Source organism: Nomia melanderi, chromosome 6 (genome assembly GCF_051020985.1).
Source record: "Nomia melanderi isolate GNS246 chromosome 6, iyNomMela1, whole genome shotgun sequence".
NCBI classification, from domain to species: Eukaryota; Metazoa; Arthropoda; class Insecta; order Hymenoptera; family Halictidae; genus Nomia; species Nomia melanderi.
Window position 1 is genome coordinate 11,678,033 of NC_135004.1, and position 24,470 is coordinate 11,702,502.

Genomic DNA, 24,470 nt, shown 5'->3' on the forward strand with positions numbered 1-24,470 from the left:
GATTCTAATAATACATTTTTTCGATTTCTTCAGACACTTGTTATAGCATTTAGTGAATCTGTTTATTTTCGAAATTATTTCAGATATCGAATACTTTTAAAACATCAATAATTGTGAAATAAGGAAACTAAAGTCCGCCATTTTAACGGGTACGGTAGTTCTAGTATTAAAAAGTACAAAATAGTTAATGCAGTTCATTTAATATGCAAATGAAGTTTACGGCATGTCTTTAAATTTTAGACAAATTTAATACAATAATAGATTTTTTATTTTACGTAAATTATTTTCATAATAAATAGTATAATTCCTTAGTTTGCAAAACTGTATTAAATAATAGACCGCGAAGCATTAAAGTATCGCTGACAATAAATTTAAAAAGTACAAAGTAGTTCGAATTTCCTATATCGTAGACCGTATAACTAAATATCATTGAATTCAAAGGAATATTTTATTTATTCCAAATATTTCTTATCTCTCTGTAGACTAGGAATTTCAAATAATTTCCAATTAAATCAATTACAATGTAATAGCATATTTCCACTGGTTCATTCTGACAGTCCACAAGCAACCGTCATTTCAGCGAGTCGTTATCGATACGCTAAGTTTTGTTTATTTCCGCACTAGCATCGGAACAGGTACAAATAGGTGAATCCGTGTCGGTGTTTACAATGCCGACTTTCGAAATGTTCTTTTGGTTCAGTTCGAATGAAACATCATTGGCGATAAATAACTCTGACAAGTGCAGCTGTGAAATCAAATTGTTGGGCAAGGGGTTAAGATTTAGAAGCGCGAAGAACAATGTTATCACCGATAACGAACAAAAATCGCGAAACGTCCGACACGCCGTTGACGTACTCGAAGAATTACCTGAAACCGCCCTCGCGGAAACTGTGGCAGAAGAAGAATTTGAAAAACGAGAAGTTTCTCGATCCCAGGATCGCGGAGGAAGAGACCTGGGATCGGATCGATTCCCCGCAGTTCGTTGACTTTTCTGATCTGCCGTCGAGGGGTGACTCGTTTTTCAGTAAGCGGAATTCGAAGAAAATTCATCGATCTTTCAACCCTTTGCACTCGGAAATTCTCCATTAGAAATATTCAGCGTTTTACATAAAATCGAGGAACAAAGCTATTTTATTCCAATATTTCACATACGCGTGCACGCAAAGCTTAATATTATATATGAGCTTAACCAGTTAACTGTGGAATTTAGTTGGGAAAACCTCTCGTTCTGCGCGCAGTAAAATCGAAAAATGGAGCGTGTACTCGTCGAACGCAGGACGGATGCACGTAGAGTATATTTTAATGAAAGATCAAAGCGAAACAAAGAAGAATTACATGTTTATGTGAAAAAATAAAGAATTCATCGCTGAAGGAATTGGTAATGATACCAATGACATGAATCAAGCTTCACGATGGCGTGTATACTCGTCGAACACAGTTAACTGGTTAAAATTTCACTATATCAAATCAAATGGTCGATTTTTCATCAGAAACTAATGGATATTTGTAGCGAGGAGTATCGTCGAGTGTAAAGGGTTGAAACGTTGGGAATGATACATTTTGCATAATGTTTCCGTGTGGATTCAGATAAAACCAGGGTGATCGTGAGCACTCCGAAGCCGAATTCCAAATACGAAGATTCTGTGAACCCATACGACGACAACACGATGATCGAGTGAGCTTTGACAGCGACGTTTGGAATATTTCGAATAGAATTCCACTTGAAGAATATCTTTCGTAATTACCTTGCGTGATTTTAGATCCCTGAAAAATTTCTCGTTATCCGGGATATATAATGTTTCACCTAGAAAAGAGAATATCGCTAAGACTGGAAGGGAAGAGACCGAGGAAGTGTCCGAGCTCAATGACACCGTGATCAAAGTGGTACGCAATCATTTAGCTCGTAAGGTTGATTCGCGTTTAACCCTTAGCACTCCAGTCGATTTTGTGATCTGCCTGTAACGCCAATTATTTTTATATCTCTACTGAATATGAAACAATGTTGTAACATTCATAAGTAGCTTTCGGGTGAGAGCCATTGGAATTTGTTCCCAACGTTTCGCCATCGTTGCAGCTGGCGTCATCGGGGGTTAAAGACACAAAGTCTAGGAAGACTGTCTTTATATAGGTACCTGGTTCTTGTTCCGGATCAGTAATCATCAGTTGTTCAACTGACCAATTAAAAACAACGAGTATTAGAAAAGCGAAAGATTTTCGCGAATGTGTTAATTGTTTGGTATTAAGATTCTTAGATTACACTATTATCCAATTATTCATGCTACCGAACATTTTTATAGTTAACGTGTTGAAGATCGTGGCAAACGTTTTAGGTGACGACAAAACCGGAAGTACGTAACGAAGGAAAACATCCGCGAGAGAAACGTGAGCAAGAGAATAAGACAGAACGTCTCAAGAAGGTATTCGCAAACGATTTATGCTAGCGTGGAAACAACTCGTTGATTCGTTAACTCATCTGCATCATATGCAAAAGTGTAAAATTGGTCCTTATTACCAAAAATGTCTGTATTGCATCAAAATAAAAATGGTTTACGATGTATAGAAAATTAAGCACAGAGTGGCGTAAACAAAGAATTTATAATTTGTTTAGCACAATAAAGTTAATAATACAGTAATTGTTTTGCACGGTATGAAAGTACTTGAAATGGCCAATGCATATAGTCACACAACTATTGCACTCGTAAAATGTGTCTCTTCTTTTTTTTGTGATATACAAATTATACAAGGTTTGCGAGTTTTCTTCGATGAACTTGTTTTAATGAATATTGGAAAATGTTGAGTAGTGAATTTTCGTGGTAATGATGCACATGGTGCAAATGGGTTAATCATTTGTAGACGACGGAAGAAGAGAAAAAGCGGAAAGTCTCCCAAACGAATTCGGCCCTTAAATACCAGAAAACTCGATTGTTATCGAACAATTACAATTATTGCATTTCTTATTGTCCTATTTGATAACAGACGAGTTTCAGAATACCGAAAAAAGAAAATTCTACGAAAATTGTTAAGAGAGACGTGAAGATAATTAAATCTATGATTTCTGATTATCGTATCACGATTAAATAATATCAAATTACAGTTGTACTAGGAAAGAAATAGTTTTAGAAAATGGTTAATCGTTTTTTCTACGTCCGTTTGAACGATACAGTATTGTTCTTTTGTTCATTTATCAAATATCGAATACAACGATTCTCACTGAAAGTTGATTCTTTTTTTTCCGGATTCTTCGATAGACGCAAACTTCTCGTAAAATGATTCAGCCTTGGAAGAAACAACCCTTCGTGCCGTGTCTGAGGAGGAAAGATCCGATAAAACCAAAAGATCCGCCCCTCCAAACGATGATTCGAGCGGAACAGAGGAAACGGTTTGATGCGACATTGAAAGAACGCGAAATGCAACGAGAAGAACGCAAACGAATGGTAACGTAGATGAAACTGCTGTCTCGAAACGCATTTCACGTGTATAATTTGATACAATATCATTAAGTACTAATTAACACGTTGAACATCGCATAATTTCATAGAGTAAAATACACAAAATGGGAAAAATATAACATCATCCTTTAATTGAGTGAATTGCAGTAATTTGATTTGGTCGGGGTCACCGGTGACCTCTATGGCATTCAACGTGTTAATATATAAGTTATTATTATTATATAATATTAATATATTGGTATATTAATAATAATAATAATAATAATAATAATAATAATAATAATAATAATAATAATAATAATAATAATAATAATTAAGTCAGAAACCTTTTACCACAATGATATAAATAAAAGCAGCAGATGGCCGCTAAGAAGATGGAGGAGGAGAAACAGATCGCGTTATTAAGGAAACAGATCGTTCACAAGGCGCAACCGATTCGTAAATACAGAATGGGTTTACCAGAAGTTACAAAACGACCATTAACTAATCCCGTGAGCCCGTTAACGCTGAAACGTCGTCGAATGGGTACTGAAAATGTAATGTAAACAGTTAATGTTAATAATCACATTTAATATGTTGATTACAATCATCATATTCTCGATTTTTCGTTCCGAAGATGGATCGTTTTATATTGTGACGCAAATAACAATGTTCGTTTACGTTTTAACTTATATATAGTAATAAAATAAAAAGATTCGTATAAAATATTTTACGCGACAATTGAATTGAGATTCTCTCTTTGAATATATGTATATATATATTTACGTGTACGTTTCAACATGTCCTCATATACATAGGCACATAAGTAGGTAATATATTTTTGATTGTACGAAAATTTTGTTTAATAAAGGCAACTTCGTAATATAAATATAATTTGAATTTTCTGAGGTAACACTTCGGGGAGGTCTAAAGATCGTTTCGAGTGTTAGTCGAAATAATGATTGAGAATTCCCATGTGTAGGTAGGCAAGTACAACTGTATTATAAAAAAAAAAAAAAGTGAGACATATTGTTGGTATAGTGAACAGTCACGTATAGAAGTACGTATAACATACATAACAAGCTCACTATAATATATTATTACATACACAGATACATATGTAAGTATATTGAAGAGAGTCAAGGCATTCTAGACAATTCAGATTAAATATTCTTCTGACATACATTACTTATAATGTGTTTGAGTAATCGGTAAACAGACACACTTAATAGCTAATTTAATACACTCTCCATAACAGCACCAATTTGTAACTATTCGAAAGCACGAAGTTGTACTGTATGAATTGTTAATTAATAAGTAATATATAGTATGCTTTTTAAACGATTAAATGCTTTCAAAATGATTAAAAGAATAAGAGAATGTGTATGGAAAGCTTATAAATACTGTACATATTAGAATACTGTTATATTATAAGAAAATAATTTATACGACTACTTATTCAAATCAATGGAATGGTAATTAATTCAAGAGGAACATATGTTTTCTTTTTAAGTTTTTCGCATAACTCATAACAACTACTAATGAAAATGATAAAACGCTGTCAGTCTTCTTTTAATGTTTTGAAAGAAAGTCGTGTACGATGTCATATTCGATCATTTTTTCGTAAATATAATTACAGATGTATACACATACATTTCATGGTCTATGAGTTGGAAGTATTATCCAATGAAATGGTTGATTCAAACTCGTGTTAGTTACAATATGTATAATTTACAATAATCATTCATTCATTTACATTTATAACAATAATAATATTCAATTTGCAAGCTAAGTAGTCTGTATATACAGTCTTTCATTAAAATATTTGCAAACTGTATTAATACATTCGTATGCCTTTTCATATGAAATCAAAATATTAGGGTACAAAAAACATAATAAAAAATCTATAAAATATACTAAGTTACATGTACAAGTAACTATAATAGCTTACACTATAATTAAAAAGAATTGAAATATAAAAAAAATGCATGTCCAAAAAAATTGTATGTAAACAGCAAGTCAAAATACATTTGATAGATATGTAAATGCAGATCTAACATTAATGCATCCTATAAATATTAATTGTCACATTGAAGCTACATCTATAAACAGAAGACGCAGCTAATGTTATCAAAAACAGTAAAAACTAAACATTTGGCACTTTAAGCTCTCCACTCGTATCACAATTGATTTAGAGTGTATATACAATACGCGTAACTTATATAGGAAGCCCGATGAATGTTAATAATAAAGAGATATATAAATAATTATCACACAACTATTTCAAACACAGCCAGTTACACATTAGTTACACATGACCATAACCCTATATAGGACACAAATTACACGTGAACGAATTCACCAATTCAAAATTTGAAGGACGATAGATCGTATGATTAACATTCTTTTGTACCGACAGTTTCATTTTTAAACTAAAAATACCACTTGACTCGGACTTTAATGAAGTAACGCCGAAGACGGAGATGGGGGTGGCGATGATGATAGTGGCGGTCTCGTAAAAGTTTCTATTTCATTACAGTGAAATTGACATACTGTACTAGACGTACTTAATGTTGATTCTGACCACAATCCCCGTCCTTTAGCTTTCCTCCTAGTCCTACAATTATCTGTATTTCTCTCAGGCACATTTCTTGGCTTACTTTTACAAAGGTACTTCCACAATACGTTTAAACTGTAATCATATTAAAACCAGTAAAATTATAATTTCTGTTCTTCCTTAAGTGCAGGAAACAAGATATAAACATATTAAGAGCTTTACCTTGGATACTGAAACTGAGCGAAATGAGATGACGGTCCAATAATCGCTAACAATGGGCACAAGAAAAATGTAGCGTATATCCAACTTATGCCCATTACCAGTAACAGAAATATACCAATCTGAATATATGCCAATACACAGGATGGTAACATAAGAGCACCAGCTGCACCGCTTGTGAGAGCAGCCATTAAAGTTGGACCACCCATTTGCGAAAGTGCTGTTTTCACCCTGTCTTCTTTCGTTTTTGACGTGCATGCTCTATAGCTTACCACATAATGTAAACTAAAGTCTACAGTTAAACCTGAAAAGTACATATGTGTTAATGTATCTTCTACACGGTAATTAAATTAGCAAATTTATAAATACAAACCAATAGCTGTAGACACCGCAACGCTTTCTAAAACATTCAGCTTCCAGCCAAGAAGAATTAGACCGGCAACTGTTACTATGATTGCTGCTCCAATTGTTATAATTGCATATAAACTTATAAGAGGGTTAAATGTTACGAATACCAGAACTGTAAGAGCTAGGATCAATGAAACTCCTATCGCCCAAAGAGTACCTTCGTATAACGTCCTCTGTAATTCATAAAATTCTAATCTGCTAACAAACCAACCACCACGCATACCTAATGGTGCTTCTTTTAACTGATCTTGCATCCAAACTTCAACCTATATAAATATAGTAAATACGTTATTGTTTAATACATTTTTTAAAACTATTTAATAAGATATTTTTATAAAACATGTACCTGATTAAAAAATTGATTCATAGTTGAATAAGAAAGGCTGTAATTATATACACTGTCATATTCAACAATTAAAACTTTGATTTTAGTCATCGGCATCACTACTGAATTCGTTTCGTTTGAAACTTGTAGTTGAGTGAGAGTAGGATCATTTAAGAATTTTATACCAGCAGAAACCCCATGACGAGCCCACAAATATAAAGGTGTACGATAGAAATCTGCATTAGCTTCAGCTGCACATCGTTGTAATACACTAGAATTGTATGGAAATTTATTCTTTTCACAACATGGCATGTAATTTATATACGGGTTAATGGGGTGCTGGCAACGTCTTTTCATCCAATCATATAATGATTCAATAAAACAATTGGGAAGTAAAGGTCCCATAGTTTCACGATAGAAAGGTTGAGTCCGCAGATCTCGGCAAAATTGTTGCAGCCACAATTGTGACTCTGGATGAGAAATATCAAAAGATTCATCCCATTCTGGTGTACCTATAAAGTTAGGATCTAAATAATTGCCATTATCAATAGGTTTGATACCCCATACGAATCTTAGCGGTAATACGTCTCCATTGTAAATCTAAAAATATAAATTATTTTATTAATTGCTCAACAATTTTTCTAAACAACATATAAAAAGCGTTTGTTGTAATTTGTGTTTAAAAGTGTTTGTAACTTATTAGACGTACCATTTCACGTTTCTCAAACCAAAACTTGCGAGAATATACCAAATCGTATTTCTCGAATGAATGTGAACTATCAAATAATTGGAACTCAGCAGTATCTGGTAATTGTAGGCCCGGATATTTAAAAACAATTATACAACATACTACTGCTATGGTACTCAAACTTAGTAACCAACACCAGCGAAAACCAAATACTGTTTGTGTCAGGAATATGTTAAAACTTATTGCTATTTTCTCTCCAAACAGTCGTAATGGTCGAATAATTTTTCGCATTATATAATTTGCAGGAGACAAAACATTCCAGCTGAATCGTTCTGATACTACCACACATGCTGGCAACCATGTAATCATTAAGAAGAAATTTGCAATAACAGTCATTCCCGAAAATAAGCTGAAAATAAAAAAATGTTGTAACACATAACTTGTATAATTTTTTACTAATTTTAGTTATTTACCTAAAACAGTTGATGGCTGTAACATTACTAACAACTGATGCAAAAAAAGCTACTGCAGTAGTTAGAGATGTAACAAACATGGATGGAACAGCATGTTTCATTGTTTCTTGCACCAATTTTACTAAACCATTATTTGATATTTTTTGTTGCTTTCCTTTTTCCCAAATTTTACAATATATAAACGCATCATCTGCACCAATTCCTTATAAATGAATGACATTAATTTAAATAAATTATTTTATTATGAAATAGTATTATGTTTTATTTTGTAGACTCTTACCTACAGCAACAACAATTGCCAATAAATTCATGAATGGAAAAAACTTAATGTGTAAAACCAAAGTATATAGTGCATATGAAATGCCTAGGCTAAAGATAACAGCAATAATGGTAGTGGCAGTTAAAAACAGGGAGCCAGTATACGCCCATATACAAATTGTTACGAACGCAAAACCAGTAAGTAACAGAACAGAATCTGATACCAATAACCGATCGAACAACGTAGTTTTTAAACCTAATTGCATTCCTTTTACACAGAACTTTCCATATGATAAACCACCATTGTTTAATTCTCTATAGAAATCCAAAGTGGCAGAACTTGCAGCAATTGGTAAAAATATCATTGCATACTTCAGAGTTAAATTTGACTTAGTTTTAGAGTCATGTTTCTGGAATAAAAACATTAAAAATTATTTAAAAAAATTATAAACAGCAATTTTTATCGTACAAGAGTCAATCTTCTTACATGATCTGGTATGAAGTCAGTGTCTAATAAATAATGCAGTAAATGATAAGCTGCATTATGTAGATAACATTCGCTTGGAACATGTTTTTGACAATTTAAATCTTCTGCACAATTTGATGTTAACTGAAGATTTTGATAGAAATATACACATTTTCGTAAGAGAGTTTCCACTCGAGTGAGATCACTTTCTGTTACACCCAAGCAAGAACTCCGATTGGATAAAAGTGCAACATAATTTGCTGGCGACCAACTTCTGCAACATTTTTGTGCTGTACCATTGTGTTCCATTTGCATTTGACACAAGGAAGAAAAGTGAACATTTGATCTAAGTTCTCCATCGATATAACATTGTGCTAATACACCTTCCATTGACCATAAATTTGAATCTTCCGAATTTTTACCAATAACCACTCGAGCATAAACGGAAGAAGGTAAATTGCAGAAGAAGCTATCACTGTCAACATGGTCTGGATTTTTATATTCTTTTATTGTATCTAAACTATTATCATTTTTTAATTTTATTAGTTCTTCCCATTTATCTTTGACATCAGTTTCATTTGTTTCTTTCTTGTCATTGATAACATGTTTTTGACACTTTTTTCCCTTCTTTCTTTTTCTATTCTACAAAGTTTTAAAGTATAATTTAATCTCAATAACAATTAATTCGTCCAAAATTTACTATAATATTTTCATGCATAATTTATAATAGGTTTACCTGTTGCTTTTGTAGGCGTAGATAATTATAATATTCTAAAGGGTTATCAGTAAGCTGTCCTCCTGATTTACTTGCTTCCATTAAATTTTGCCAAGCAATAAGCCGTTGGGCTAATGTTGTACCTCTTGCTTCAAAGCCCTATAAAAACAAAAATAATAAATTATGTGATAATTAATGTTTATATTTAACATTTTCATTAGTTTTTATATACTTACTAATTGAGGGTCAGAAAAATCAGGGAATTTTTTCACAGCTAAGGGAACGATTAAGCATGTTGAAGAGAATATAAGTATTCCCAATAAAATGGTATAAGGATGATGAGCTATAACTCGAGACAACCAACACACTTCCATTTTAATGACAAAATTTTAGGTCATACTTTTTTGTAGATTACATTAATGTAACATGCATAATATTCAAACAACGTTATAATGATGCTCCCAATCGCAAGTTGTCATATCACTGTCATTCATATAGTTTTCAAGTTTGACACATTTGTTTCAAAAATAGAATACTTGATAGTAATTCCTTGCACGTATAATTTAAATAAATATCAATAATTATAATGTGTGATACGAACATATTTAAATGAATATGTGTATTTTCGTTCTTCTTCCGACATTAATTTACACCGCTGCATTCGTAATTTTGTCGTATAAACATTTCGTTATTTTTAAATTTTTAATTGAATTCAAAAGATTTTACTTATTGTATGTACAACATTCACGAAGCGTTACACAAATGCATTCAGTTCGTTTAAAAAAATGACCAGACATAATATGAATTTAAAAAGCAACATGGACTTCCCAGTTAAAGGGGTGGCACGTGTTTACATCTTAACAAATGGGACGATCCATGGACAATGAATTTAAGAATCAAGGGTGGCATATAGAAGAGATAAAATTGAACTAGTGTGAAATCTGCTATAAGATGCAGTAACTTATGAAGAAAGAATATGAAAGTAACCACAAATTAAATTTAAAATAAATTTTGCATACAATGTATTTTCATATCCACATTACAAAATTACGAAGAACATTTTAATTTTATCATTCTGCAAATAATTAAAAAAGGCTGTTTTTTCGAGCCAGTCATTCGAAAGACACAAACTATTTAAAAGAGATCTTTCTTATATGTAGCATTCAAAAGCGTATAAAACATTTTGAAAAATACAAAAATACCGCTTAAATATTTTAATTATATTTTATTTTCCATCACTTAAATACAGAGTTAAGGTTGACTACAACGCTACGATATAGATTGCGTGTTCTATCTGAACTTCACAAATGACGATTGTCAGTAATGTAGATTGACAACTAACTTACCAACAACTTTCATTACCGCAGAATTTCTGTAATAATTCTGAAATTCGTCACTTTTAATCGTAGAGGGCATATCAAAACGTCTGCTCTTTTTACACAATCGGTATTTCAGACTACTGGATACGAAGTCTCATAAAATGTTTAGTCTATCCTGTTTCTCGTCGGTGATATTATTAAGGCAAGTAAATATTTATACTTCATGGAAAATTGGAGTTGTCATTTGTCGTTAGCTATTATTTTATAATTTGGTACGTATTAAACATTTTAAAAATACTTTAAAGAACCAAAATTGACAACACAGTAGCTAAATACTAAAACGAGATTTTTAAGCATTCATTTCATGATTAATTATAAAGATATATCAAATTAAAACAGGAAACAACAAGTTAAAAGTAAGTAAATGAAACAAATACATTTTACGGAGATTTTCTGAAAATTAACATGTCTTCAATGTCAAATTTGTTTTATATTTTGTCAAAAGAGATTGTTAATGCATTTATGAAGAAAGGAAAATATAATGAAACGGCAATATAAAGTTACACAAGGAAAATATAATTATGACATATTATAGAAATAATTAGTTTGTTTATTTCTTTTCAAAAGTATTAATTAAATGGATATAATTTTTAGTTATTCCACTTTAATTATCTTTTACACATTTCTATATGAAAAATATTTTTCTTTCTTATTTGTGTTCCGTAATCGCAATTATGTTTCAATTTCAAATATAATGTTTAAAATATAAATTGTACATATTTGTGCAATAGATAATATATGCTTTTCCTGGAAATTTAGTGAAAATTGAATTTATATACAGATGGCGGACTCATCGATATTCGCCAACTGAGACGACGCAAGATTTATTTTGGTTTAGAAACTAGTCTATAGTTGTGAAGAGTTGAGGTGTTCGGCCGTGCTTTTTCGCGGTACTCTCTCGGGACAAAATTTTTAAGTACTTGCTTATCGGAGATCAAGAACTGAAAGAATGACCCGTAAGTTTTTACAAATATTTGCATATTATCGTGTATGAAATAAATATTGTGTATTGAAGAAAATTTGGAACACCGCATATTTTGTGTCTGCCATTTGTCTGTTGGAGTACTTTAGGATCGAAGATTTTATATTTAAATATAAGTTTTTCTGATCAATTAGACTTTTATTGATTACGTGTACTATTTATAACAAGATATTGATTGATTTTTATATACGAAATGGAATGATATGCTTTGTCACTTAGACAATTCAATTTTGTTTTCCGTTTCAATTTCATTCGTAGGGGGTTTGTTTTTTCCTTCAATTTTTGTATGTGCAGTTGTTATTTACTGAATTTTCTTGTGCTTTATGTTCTTGATTTACTTTTCATAGATAAATCTTCAATTTTGAACGTTGTATTTTATTTTAATGACAGTTTTGTTAGAAAAGCGGTGCTTCTAAATAATTCTGAAAATGGTTCGTTTCGTTGCTACAGTTTTATTTCTATTAATTTATTTGTAATATGCTATATATAATCATTTATTACAGAATTATAATATTTGAAAATATTCTATAAACACATACATTTATAAATTTTAACTTTAATTTTTTTACTTAAATGTTTTGAATTTAGAAATGAAATTTAATTGGTTAGAATTGGATTTAGTTTTTAGTTATTGATATATTAGTTAACTGTCTTATTTATCTGATTATTTTAAATAATTAGTAATTATTATGTTTTGTTTACTATATGCTTTATTAGAAAAGTGTACTATTTTTCTTAATAGGTGGAAACCAGCGCGAATTAGCACGTGCCAAAAATATGAAAAAAACTGTAAAAAAATCAGCTGCTGAACAAGAAAGCAATAAAGGACTCTCATTGGAACAGCGTAAAGCAAGGTACTAACTTGGTATAAATTATGTGCACAACTCTGTGATATTAAAACTTTTTGAAAATTTATTTTGACCTACTTAATTGAAATGTATGTTTAGTTTGATGTGTAATAGTATGTATCTTAATCTTGAAGAAACTTATAATTTAAATTCAGATATTTTTTTTATTATAATTATTGCTCAAAAATAGAAAATATTTAATTGCACACAATGTTCTCAAATATTACTTTATTGTTGGTAAAATTACCTATGTAATTTTAGAGATGCAGAACGAATGAGAGAAAAACAACTTAAGAAGCAGCAAGAAGAAAAACCTAAGCAAGCTGCAAGATAGTCCTGTCATCAAGACATATAAATTCTTTGGCTGAATTCATTATCAAACATTAACAACTATGTTTTTGAAATTTCTGATCATTAATTCTTGATCATAAAGCACCAAAGTTATGCTTAACAAGAGTGCATAAAAGATTAATAGTGTTTTCGAACATAGAAAATAACTTCAGAGTGTGTACTACAGTATGATATACAGCAGGACTTAGTTAAGATAATCATGTTATTTACGTGCTGCTCACAGAAACAATAATAGTCAGTGTGTATAAAATTATTGTTACCTACGCCACAATGGTCAAAGAAAATGTGCATTTGAGTGATTCATCTAGATGTAAGGATTTTAATTAAATATGAGAATGTTTGTAGTACTAATTTTCAATTTGTAAATTCATACTTTCAGTTATTTAATATATCGTGTAAGGAGTGACTTTAAGCAAGTATAATATATAACAAAGGTATGTACCTTTGTCATCCTGTTTGGCTCGTAATAAATTGTTCAATTTTAAAATAGATTGAATTTTCCTGCTTCTTTGTGTTTTAACGTTTGTGATACATTACAGACGCTGCAGATTATATAATTAAATTTTACATAAATAAGAAATATTATATAATTGAAAAGTTAAGGAGTTATATTTCTTTTTTAATTCTTTTACTTTATTATGGATTTTTAATGTTTGCTGTTTGCCATTGTAAGATTATCGTAATAAAAGTAAAATGATTGTTCCTCAGAGTGCCTACTCTTACAATGAGATAAGTACGAAGTTAAGGCAACAGAATTGTTACTTTTCATTTAAAAGAATTTGTTGAATTTGTTATTGTTATATTAAATTACTTCAATGTAGATAATTCTTAAGATTAACATTGATTTCTTTAACGCTTTGCATTATTTTTGTGTACACCTGACCCTCGATTTGTGCGGAACTTTTATACGCGGTTAGTTTTTATGCGTGATCTTAATTTTATAACACCGAAGAAAATATACTTTTGTTTTCTGATATGTCGTTATTATTATTTTTTTTGTTTGGCTATGTGAAGTAAATATGAATTTCTAAAACTTATACCAGCTTTTTTTTTCAATATCTTGTTCTCTTTTGTACCAATAGACTCTATTTACACGATTTTCAATCGCGTAAAACGAATCCGTGTGGTTTCTGTATTTCTGCATAAATCGAGGGTCAGGTATACTTCAAATGTAATAGATAGAAGTGTATAAATTTAAAAAATGTTAACAAAAAGTTGCTTCTTTTTTTAAATCATCTTTCATTTTCTTAAATCGGGACATATGAGTGACATTTAAAAGAACAATATATTGCAAATTTACTTGAATAGTTATTTTCGTCTACATTTCAGTTTGCATAAAATATTGAACTGTTTATTTGTTAAAAAAATAAACAAATTGATATTTGCATCTATCATTACTTTTATGATCACTTGTTACAATTTTATTATTTTTATCACTGTTTAGTTTACCTACTATAAAATTCTTGTATAGTTATTTATAAAGGTACATAATAATTATTTTACCAGAAAGTGAAGATAAAAAATAGTTGTAAAGTATGTAAAATATTTAAATTAAATCTTAAACAAGTACACTTTGTATTTATATCTATCTCTTGCAAGTTTTTCATTTTAAATTAATTAAGGAATTACTTTCCTAAAATTTTAAATACTACCTTATGGTAATATATTTTAATAATATTATTATTTCTTTTTTTCAATATCTCAAAATATCAATCTCTTATTCTGCAGGTTAAAAATATGATTTATATAACATATAATCGTTTTGTATTTCCATTCTTATATGAATATAACAAGCAGATTATATTCTGCTAAAATGAGAATTATGGATAACCAGTATAAAATTTATGAAAATAACGTGAACTATTTTATTGAAAGAAAGGGTTTGCTTTATATTTATTTCCCATATTTTATTGCACTTTCCCAGAAAGAGTACATTTTTAACATATTGTTTAATCGAGAATTGGAAATATTAGTACAAATTACAGATATCTGGAATATCAATGTCAAGGCAATACAAAACATGTGATTTTGTAGTCCCATATGTATCACTTGTTGGAAGACCAAATCTTATTGCTAACATGGGAAAAAAAGTAACATGCCATGTCATATGACAAATATACTGTCTAGCCTCTAAAGACCGAAACCCTTATGTAGTAGTCTCTTTGAGATTAAAAACAATTTGACTTATTCCTAATTTGTTAAAGCATTCCCATTATTTCTTTCAGCTTTCTCTGGGTTCTGCTTTAGCTTCTTAACATGTCTAGAAGGAGGAATATTCCTCTTGGTTACTTATAGATCTTTAAATTTTCAATATGTAAGGAACGACACTGTATTTGAGCATTCGTTTCTGTCACAATGTAAAATTTATATACTGCATACATTAATATGTATTTCAAATGAAACAACGAAGTTTTAAATGCAGTACACTAAGAAATCTGTTAAATAACTTCTGTATAAAATAAGACTAATACTAGACTCAAATATTGCATCTGCTTATAAAAAATATTTAAGAAAAATTTTGTTAGAAAAATATTTAATTTTGTTGTAAATAATGAACATTTCAACTAAATTTTGAAAATAAAAAGGTACATATTTGAAAAATTTAATGTATGGCGCTTTCTTGATCTTTGTACATTAAAGAAAAATATTATGGCATAAGTTTGCATTTAGTATATAAACAAATGTAAATTATTTTAATGCAAAATAAATGGCACTCTAAATGCAACAAATGGAATTCAGTTTTTTTTATAAACGTGATAAATTGAATAAAATTTAGATAAAAATCCCATTACTTTTAAGCATCTTAATATTTAGATACAGGAAAAAGTTCGTGCAGTTTTCTTGTTAGCAGTGAATTAAAGTTCGATTTCAATTAATATTTCACTAGTTTAATGAATGATGCCATTGGTATCAAATAAAGTAAAATTATTTTACAAAAACGTTCTCCATGTTTAAATTTTGATTTAAGAACTCGCATGAACTTTTCCCGGTACCTAGTAGTTTAATTCTATTATAAAAGACATAATAATTGTGTATCAGTCACTTTCTTATGTTGCAAAAACTTTTTAATAATTTAATAAACAAATAAAATTTTCTCTGTTAAGTACAGGAAGCAAGAATAATTTTGTATTTAAACATTTCAATAAGTCAAATTTTTGTATGAAATATAATAAGTTATCATTAAAAAATGAAAAATTATGAATATTTCTTGTAGTTCCAAAAGGATAATAATATGAATTGCTAAGTTTTGAAAGCCATTGAAAGAGAAGAATCCCTTAGCAACATTTCTTTTACGATAAATCACCTAATTATTATGTCAGTCTCATTCTTTTTGAATAAAAGTCTTATTAATAAAATATGGATTTAAAGTATATTAATTAATATTTATAGTAGAATAATATTAATAATATTAGCAAATGGTAAGATTTCGTGGTCTGATGACAAATTATAACATGCCTAATTTTTCTCTAAATTGAGATATGTGCATTTATTCTTACATAAAATCTGGACGTTGGAAAAAAGTAACATCTCTGTGCTTTGTAGTTTAAAGAAGGGGGCAGTGACAATTTATGCATTTTTAAAGACTGATTTTTCATAATTTAGTAAAATTTAAAAAATCACACGTATAATGTTCTGTCATTTGACTACACAAATATGACCACATTGGATTCTTATATTTGTTCATGTTTATTATAATTTCTCTAACATTTCAAGAGTAAATATTGATTGCATTTTGATTCTTTAAGATGTATATACTTATGCTGCGGCAGAATTTTTCTTTTCCACTAACTTAAAAAATTTAGTCAGTTTCAAAACTGTAATTCTAATCAGATAATTACTAGTTAATTCTTGTATATGTATATGCTTGTTGCAAAAAGTAACAAATATATAGATAAGGAATATATATCATTCTGATACAAAAAGTACAATCATATTTAGTGATTACTCAGAGCTCAATTAAATTAATGATAGTTCTCGTTTAGTATTTTATTAAACGAGTGGTGGTCATATATTTCGTTCCTTACACTTGGAAGCCTTGATTAAAAATTCCAGCATATCAATGGTATCCGTATGGAATAGCTCAATAATGTACTGCAGAACTTAACTATCAGAATTACAATTGCGAACTGAGCCTTTTAAGTATGGAATTAATCTGTAATAATTATAAAGCTAAATCTAATCTAAAATTTGTTCTAGGGAATGTATTACTGTCTTATTTAATACTTTACGAATTTAAATATTAAATTGTGCATTCATTTGTTAGTCGATATAAGGTATTTCAATGTAAACATATTAAAATGCACATATTTCTGGTTATAAAAATATTAAAAGAAATTGCTATTGCAGTAACTGGAATCGTTGTATCCTATAAATTATATCCTACTTCCACACTGAAATAAAAATACATTTAAGTTTTGCACTAAATTATCGAGTTATCCCTTATATAATATAGTGCTTAACAATGATCCAAGTGTTAATGACTGAATGGCAAAGTGTAAGTATGTTTTTAAAATCGTTTCTCGTCACTAGAAAGTTAATTAATAGATAAAACGTTGACGAGATAATATTTTTACAAATGTTTCGTACACACATGAAATTATTTTTTTATACTAGTATTATAATAATGTACGGTATAAATATTTGCTTACATCTATTTCGATGATATATTGTTAATTGTATGTTTTCGTCCTTCTGCACAAGGTAAGACAGAAGATAAAATGTACTTAAAATCCTGATAAAAGTTTCTTTTTCCAGCTGCTAACACTACAACAATAATAAAGAATGCTGATTGAGCTTAATTACTGTAACTATCTATCATTTTATACCTGTAACATTAGCACCATATCTGAATCGCTTTGTCGGTAAGTTGCACCATTATTGTAAATGCTTAATGTAATTAAATTCTCTACTTATGTTTCAAAGTATATCTAGTTTTGTTTCTAAAATTTTGTAGCATGTATTGTTTCATGATTAAAAAATGAAATGTAAGATTACAAACATTTCGTTAAGCATAATGCAGCCTAATTGCTTCTGTTTTGAAAAACAAAAGAAATGATATAACATCATTATTTTATGTTCGGAAAATAAATCTGTGATTGTGAAACTTATATACTTCATGGAATGTATTCGAAAATATACATAATGCTTTATTTGTGCTGGTATTGCGAAAATATTTAGTCAATTTTTGAACAAAAATATATATGAATGTATTGATAATTTGTATTACAAGAGAATTACCTAAAATTGATATACTTCAACATTAAAAGTAGTAGCAGATACAAAATGCATTCAAAATCTTGTGTTTTTAAAAAAATTACAACAAAATCTCGTTATGCACAAGTTTTCCAAATATTATTCTAAAGAATATTATGAAAGATGAATTATGAAAGGAACTGTAACAAGGGAATTGAGAATTATTTTTTCTCACATGTTAAAATATAACTAGGAATTATACTTTTCTCCAAGTTATAATTATTAAACTTATTGTCCGAACAATAATGCATACTGTGTACTCAAAGGTGGAGTACTTTTCAAGACAGGTTCATTAAACAAACTAAAAATGTTGGAAAAAAATGTTGTGATTGAACTAAGGACTGTTCCATGTTTCATTTGATGATAAACAACAACAATAACGAAAGCATTAAAATATCTTCCGTTTAAAATAAAAAGAAACAGAAAGAAATCAAGAATATACCGATGTCACTAAAGTTTTATAATAATGGAAAATAATATTCTTCAACCTCGGTGAGTTTACATTTCTCTGGAGTGTATTTGTCTGAACAAACTGGATCTGAATCCAATTCTATTGAAGAGTATAAAATTGTTTAAACTCCTGTGGCAACAAAATTTCAATGATCCCAAAAATTCTAGAGTGATCGATACATTTTTATTCAGTATAAAATACGAATACCTACGTAGTGTCTAATCTTTTTGTACAATAACAAATGTTTTGCAGTTCTTAGTACTGAAATATTCGATACCAAAAACGGAAGAAACTATTGTCGCGATAACCGAGAGTATAGTGAATCTGTATTGGTTTCATTCGACTTTCTAGACGTAAGGATTTAAAGATTAAGAGAACATATAGTGCAAGTCTGAGCGATACAATGCGCATGAAGGTGCGATTGATGTGCCGAGGACGTTGGCGGCGGTGGCGGTGGCGGTGGAGGTGGTGGCATGTATAGCCATCCAGCACCGGTTCGCCAGACGGTATCTGGTGCAGAGGAGACCGGATGTAATGGATTGGAATTATTTCCGGTTGTTACGTGCGAAGTCGGTCCTCCCTCTACTCACATTACCTGAAACGTATAAACACAATAATTACATATACATTCGGAATATAATAACTCTTTTGAATTTTAACAATACAGCACATTAACCTTTGTATTCGACAATATTTCTCATTACAAATATTCATTACTTTCTAATAAAATCAATGATATTTTTCGCGACTAACATAAACAAACATGTTGCATAAATTAAGGGATAGAACATTTTATTTCAATGCTTCATATCGTTAGGTTACACAAAACTTAATATTAAATTTTTGATTTTATTAAGTACAAAGGATTCAAATATAACGTTCTACTTAATTTTGAAGATATTGTATTAGATATTATTATAGTACAATTAGTATTGCACTTATCTCTTTAATACTTTGACTGGCACGGCGGTTACCGATGACCGGAGCTTTCAAATTACAAGAAGATAATTGATTTCGAATACAAACTTTCCGTAACGTAAATAACTAGATAATATGGTAATATAAGAATTTTCATATCAAAGAATTAATAATTCTTGCTTTGTATCTTTGCTGTAGAAAGGATAAGTGATACATAATACGCTGATGTTTTTCGCGGCAGTCAACGTGTTAACTGACCAACAAGATAATTCTAGTTGAAAAAGTTACATTACAGTTTTACCTGTAAGATTTGACTGGCCTCAAAAGCTGTTCCAGGTGATAATAACACTGGACTACTAACGTGTCCGCTTTCTACGCATATCATATTTGGAAATTCATCGTCACCGAAGTCAGGTATATCGCGGGCCTTTTCCTGCCAAGGATTCCACACAACCGTGTCCGGAAAATTGTACTTTTGTACCCGCATTTTTCTACCGGATACAACATTAGTGATAATGTGTTCTGGTTGTGTGTTCTGGTAAATTCTGTCCGTCCATTCGCACACCGTTACTACGTCACGGCCTTCTTGAAAGATTTGGTTATCCCTCGTCTGTAAAGGCAAACAGATAATCCTTAATCCCTTGCCCTATGATTTCTTCGTGAACTGTAATCGACCTAACTACTTTGTTCTTAATAATTTATCGAAAATAAGAGAAAATTCCAGTCTTTTTCTATGTCAACGTGTGCTCCACGGTATAATCATCGATAACACAGGAATAATATGTAATTTCTATTCAAATAAATTAACCCTTTGAACTCTGTAGGCTCCAATATCGCAGCAGTTGCAATATTAAATATTTTAATGAATCTTAAAGAAACTACCCTAAAATTATTAGATTTTCCACACATCTAAATTTTCTACTCAGAAGGAAAATAAAAGATCGAGGAAATGTTACAGCATTTCTCATTTTCGCTAGGAATACTATAAAAATTAGTTGCAGTTGCTGATAGATTACAAAACAACCTGGAGTGCTAAGGGTTAAATAATATTTGTTTGTTCAATGCTACTTGAAATCTTCACCACGAGTCTGACACGATATTGCAGAGCAACGGGTTAATGTCGAAGCATTAGGTCAACAATGTGTTGATGAAACATTGTAACTGTGAAGATTGCTACCGGTACAAACGTTGATCGCGAACGTGTTAGGGAAACAATGGTACGACAGAAAACGTTCGCGTCGGTTGTATACCTTGTCGATAAAAGTGCATCCATGAAGACCGGTGATCTGACATCTCCTAACGTCCGGTACTTTAAAGTAGGTGTGCAACAGCAGATTAAAGCTAAACGCGTGATCTTTGCTGGGGTTGTACACGGCGATATTGAAGTGCAGCTCCTTTTCCCGAAGAATTAGTCTGTACGTTAACCTAAAGGGGTAATTCCACATTGACCGGGTGAATTCGCTATCCATTATAGAGAATATTGCCTCAACGTCACCGCTGGGTAATCGTTCGGGTAACTTTTCCGCGTTCCAACGGACGATCCTTGCGAATCCATGGGGTGGCCCGAACGTCCATGCTCCGAATTGCGCTGATTCAAGTGAAAACAATATACAATTAATATTTTCACGCACTGAAATCGTAATTACTGGATTGCGATAACGGAAGGCTTTCTTTCTGATAAAAAGATAATTGCGAGAGTCAGAAACGATTACTTTGAAATAGATGTATTTGCTGTGTGCTTTCTATAAGATTTAATTTATTCGTGTCGTTTTGTGCCCCATACTTACGGAAAACAAATGGTATACCCCCTCTAATGGCTTTCTTCCCGTCGAATACAGCTTGTTTACTGAAATTCAAAAAGCATTCATCATTAATGTGGAATTAAATATTCTAATTATGCATCACGTAACATTCCTGTTTCATGTTTGCCAGACAATAGCATAGTTTCTCAAAGTATTATTAAAATTAATTTTTCCGAGAAGTAAACCGCACACGAAGAAAATTTATTTCACACTTTTCAATTTATCTTTGCGCGAAAACTCGCAATTAACTTGCACCATAATTATGATCATACGTCTAGCATTCATTTCTATTTTCGTCACTGAAGAACCATATTCATTGTTAATCGAATATTTTTCAGCAGTTGTATAAATTTATTGGTATCAATTTACATCACTTCGAATATGTAACTGTTAATAACAACATACATAGAAGTCAATGTGATGTTCAGAAACTGTTGAAAATGATTATACTCAAGGTGATTTCCTGGATATCAAGGATAAATAATTTATTGCTTTTTTAAAAAAATACTTGCAACTAAAATTCTCTTATCTAATATCGCATTTAAAATTAAAGGATCAGTAATTTTTTATTTACTTAGATTACATTCAATTAACAAAATAAATTTGTGCGCATCACAACGCAATATAAGGTTTCCCCAATTGTTTGTAAAAATTGAAGACGTTCTTCCGTTTCTGCATTCGAACTTCAATTTCATTGTCGCCTAGCATTCTTCATGTTTTTGTAATATTTATTCTTCCCGTTCTATTGTTCTTCCGTGTCTCATCGTTCTTTCTTTGCCCCTTCCCCTTTTTCTTCCCAAATGCTTTTAAGTTTCTTCTTCCTTCCCCTTCTCTTTCCCAGGGTTTTTTTAAACATCTACTTTCCTTCTTCTTTTACTTTCTTCATGTATGTGCAAAGAGAAGTATAAAATTCGGGAGGGGCGGGCCCGCGGTGACCATTAGTCAATGTTGTCAGGGACTGCGAAGACGACTCTCGGACCGAGTACCAGCGAGAAACCATATTTGCGTGGAAAACGCGGAAGATTAGAATTCCTGTATGATTTTGTTGCTAAAAATGTCGTATTGAATCGACAAAAATATACGATAATTATGTAATATCAATTCTCTGGTTTTAGATAGCTTTTAAATCTAAAAGAAGTTCTCTTTCACATTGGAAGTTCGAATGATTAAATTATCGTCAATTATACTGTATTGTTTATGATAATTTTATATTGGTCAGGGTTAAGTTTGATACTGAATTGACAAAAGTATACGATAATTGTGTAATTTCAATTTTAATCTTATAATATCAATTCTCTGGTTTTAGATAGGTTTTACATCTAAAAGAAGTTCTCTTTCATAGTGGAAGTTCGAATATTTAAATTATTGTCGATTACAGTGTGTTTTTTATAATAATTTTATATTGGTAAACGAAAAACATAAAAACCTGCAGAATACAAGTATAAATGACGAATGATAGAGAAATAGAATAGAATCGATTTATCTCAATAAATTTTTAAATTCGACGTTTTTGGAAATGATTTGTCATATATGTAGGTTTAAATTTCATTCAATAAATTCCATTTGTTTTTGTAAATAAATACCTTAGTTTTCAGTTATGTTAACGTATTTGTAGAATATTGATTATACAGTTATAAATATGAATTGTATAGTGGAAAGTGACAACCATCGTTTTTCTCACTTAAAAATAACTATTTCGGTCAAACAAAAGATATGTTATTTGGAATAATGTTTCGGTTCTTTATGTTCAAAGAGGTTATTTGAAAATACAGGAAATATCAATTTATTTCGGACAATATTCACTGAAAGTATCATATGATTTTATTACCTTTCTGTATTGAAATTTACAAAAGATATAATAGATAACATAATTAGACAGGAAAATGACATGGTACAGAGAAACGTCCCTTATCACTGGATTTAACATGGACAGATCGTTTCTTTTATTCAACGGGAAAGGTAATATTCATTTTTAATCACGTTCTAATAATAAAGTACATAGTATCATTTACCGCTTCACCCTTATTACTTCGGAAACGCGAGCGAAGAAAACCATTTTCTTCTACAACTGATCGAGAGCTGAATGAAAACACGTCAAGCATTAAATTGTAGATAGTGAAAGAATCTATACCAAAACTTTCATCAGCACGACTAAACTCATTAACGTTAACATTAATCGAAATGACTCATTTCTAGTTTCTCCCACAGTTACTGATATTATAAAGTTGTTTCTCTAAGCAATCACTAAAACTAATTCAGTAACAAGTAAATTGAAATGTAAATTAATCGAAATCTCAATCAATCTACTTTTACAGTTTCTACACGAACATTAAAGAAAAACAAGCCGACTGCTCGGTAGCTCTGGCATTAAGTCATTAACTCAAAATCTCAATAAATCTACTTTTCCGGTCTGCAGGAAAATTCAAGAAATCCAATTCAATTGTTTGGTAACTCTAGCCAGTAACTAAAAATCTCAATAAATCTACTTTTCCGGTCTACAGGAAAATTCAAGAAACCCAATTCAATGCTTGGTAGCTCTAGCGTCGAATCAATAAACAATTCGAAAAGCCAACAAATCTACCGGTTCCCACGCGACATTCAAGAAACTCAATTCAACTGTTCGGTAGCTCCAGCGGCAAGAGCTCGGTTAAACGAAGACCAAGGATCGGCCGTGCAATATAATTTAGCAAGAGAGCCCGGGGCCCTTGACTTCGGGGGACGCAGCGTATTCGTTATCAATGCGTCGCGCAGGATATCGTCGTATCCTTCGAGTCAACAATGTAATCTATTTTCCTGGATGCGTAAACTGTAGAAGGTGGAGGTAATCCCATCCGTTTGCGCGATCTTTCGAGGCGAATGGAATATAGGAAAGGCTAGCGCAGCGAGGGAACGAACGGCGAAGGGAGGGGAGGGCGACCGGGACGAGAGAAAGACAAGGGCCGGGGGAGC

At 30.9% G+C, this 24,470-nt stretch overlaps 4 protein-coding genes across 7 annotated transcripts in view; 2 read left to right on the forward strand and 2 right to left on the reverse strand.

Moving 5' to 3' along the window:
• Window positions 1–568: 568 nt before the first annotated feature.
• LOC116428044 (uncharacterized) lies at window positions 569–4,458 on the forward strand. Of its 2 annotated transcripts, none has more exons than XM_031979083.2 (6): window positions 569–1,024; window positions 1,588–1,675; window positions 1,761–1,884; window positions 2,331–2,417; window positions 3,249–3,434; window positions 3,803–4,458. In XM_031979083.2, the coding sequence occupies exons 1-6, from the start codon at window positions 799–801 to the stop codon at window positions 3,992–3,994; spliced, it is 903 nt and encodes a 300-aa protein (XP_031834943.1). In that variant the 5' UTR covers window positions 569–798; the 3' UTR covers window positions 3,995–4,458. The 2 variants fall into 2 exon arrangements, with proteins under 2 accessions (XP_031834943.1, XP_031834944.1); XM_031979084.2 differs by having other exon boundaries at window positions 571–1,024; window positions 3,806–4,458.
• Window positions 4,459–4,500: 42 nt separating this feature from the next.
• On the reverse strand, window positions 4,501–10,459 carry LOC116428047 (protein dispatched). The gene is made up of 10 exons (XM_076368850.1): window positions 9,774–10,459; window positions 9,559–9,696; window positions 8,844–9,464; window positions 8,379–8,766; window positions 8,099–8,300; window positions 7,647–8,034; window positions 6,959–7,537; window positions 6,578–6,878; window positions 6,208–6,508; window positions 4,501–6,120 (listed from the first exon to the last, which is right to left on the reverse strand). The coding sequence occupies exons 1-10, from the start codon at window positions 9,909–9,911 to the stop codon at window positions 5,886–5,888; spliced, it is 3,291 nt and encodes a 1,096-aa protein (XP_076224965.1). The 5' UTR covers window positions 9,912–10,459; the 3' UTR covers window positions 4,501–5,885.
• Window positions 10,460–10,927: 468 nt separating this feature from the next.
• Window positions 10,928–13,441, forward strand: LOC143174618 (putative SERF-like protein). 3 transcript variants are annotated; one of them, XM_076368418.1, is made up of 4 exons: window positions 10,928–11,058; window positions 11,698–11,872; window positions 12,641–12,752; window positions 13,008–13,441. In XM_076368418.1, exons 2-4 carry the CDS (start codon window positions 11,866–11,868, stop codon window positions 13,078–13,080), a joined length of 192 nt encoding a protein of 63 aa, XP_076224533.1. In that variant the 5' UTR covers window positions 10,928–11,058; window positions 11,698–11,865; the 3' UTR covers window positions 13,081–13,441. The 3 variants fall into 3 exon arrangements, with proteins under 3 accessions (XP_076224533.1, XP_076224535.1, XP_076224534.1); XM_076368420.1 differs by having other exon boundaries at window positions 11,027–11,128; XM_076368419.1 differs by lacking the exon at window positions 10,928–11,058 and adding an exon at window positions 11,133–11,272.
• Window positions 13,442–14,984: 1,543 nt separating this feature from the next.
• LOC116427981 (uncharacterized) overlaps window positions 14,985–24,470 on the reverse strand; it is a 33,466-nt gene continuing 23,980 nt past the window's right edge. The window contains exons 4-7 of the mRNA XM_031978984.2: window positions 21,507–21,565; window positions 20,970–21,307; window positions 20,021–20,329; window positions 14,985–19,396 (exon numbers count right to left, since the gene is read on the reverse strand). Of these exons, the coding sequence (XP_031834844.1) occupies window positions 19,388–19,396; window positions 20,021–20,329; window positions 20,970–21,307; window positions 21,507–21,565 (715 nt within the window). The 3' untranslated portion in view covers window positions 14,985–19,387. The remainder of the gene's footprint in view (window positions 19,397–20,020; window positions 20,330–20,969; window positions 21,308–21,506; window positions 21,566–24,470) is intronic.

Coding starts and splice junctions, on each gene's coding strand:
- LOC116428044 (XM_031979083.2), top strand. CDS start 799: ATGTTATCACCGATAACGAACAAAAATCGCGAAACGTCCGACACGCCG. Junction 1,676..1,760: donor GACGACAACACGATGATCGA/GTGAGCTTTGAC, acceptor GCGTGATTTTAG/ATCCCTGAAAAATTTCTCGT. Junction 2,418..3,248: donor AGACAGAACGTCTCAAGAAG/GTATTCGCAAAC, acceptor ATTCTTCGATAG/ACGCAAACTTCTCGTAAAAT.
- LOC116428047 (XM_076368850.1), bottom strand. CDS start 9,911: ATGGAAGTGTGTTGGTTGTCTCGAGTTATAGCTCATCATCCTTATACC. Junction 9,465..9,558: donor TACGCCTACAAAAGCAACAG/GTAAACCTATTA, acceptor AAAACTTTGTAG/AATAGAAAAAGAAAGAAGGG. Junction 6,879..6,958: donor TGAATCAATTTTTTAATCAG/GTACATGTTTTA, acceptor ATATTTATATAG/GTTGAAGTTTGGATGCAAGA.
- LOC143174618 (XM_076368418.1), top strand. Junction 12,753..13,007: donor TTGGAACAGCGTAAAGCAAG/GTACTAACTTGG, acceptor ATGTAATTTTAG/AGATGCAGAACGAATGAGAG.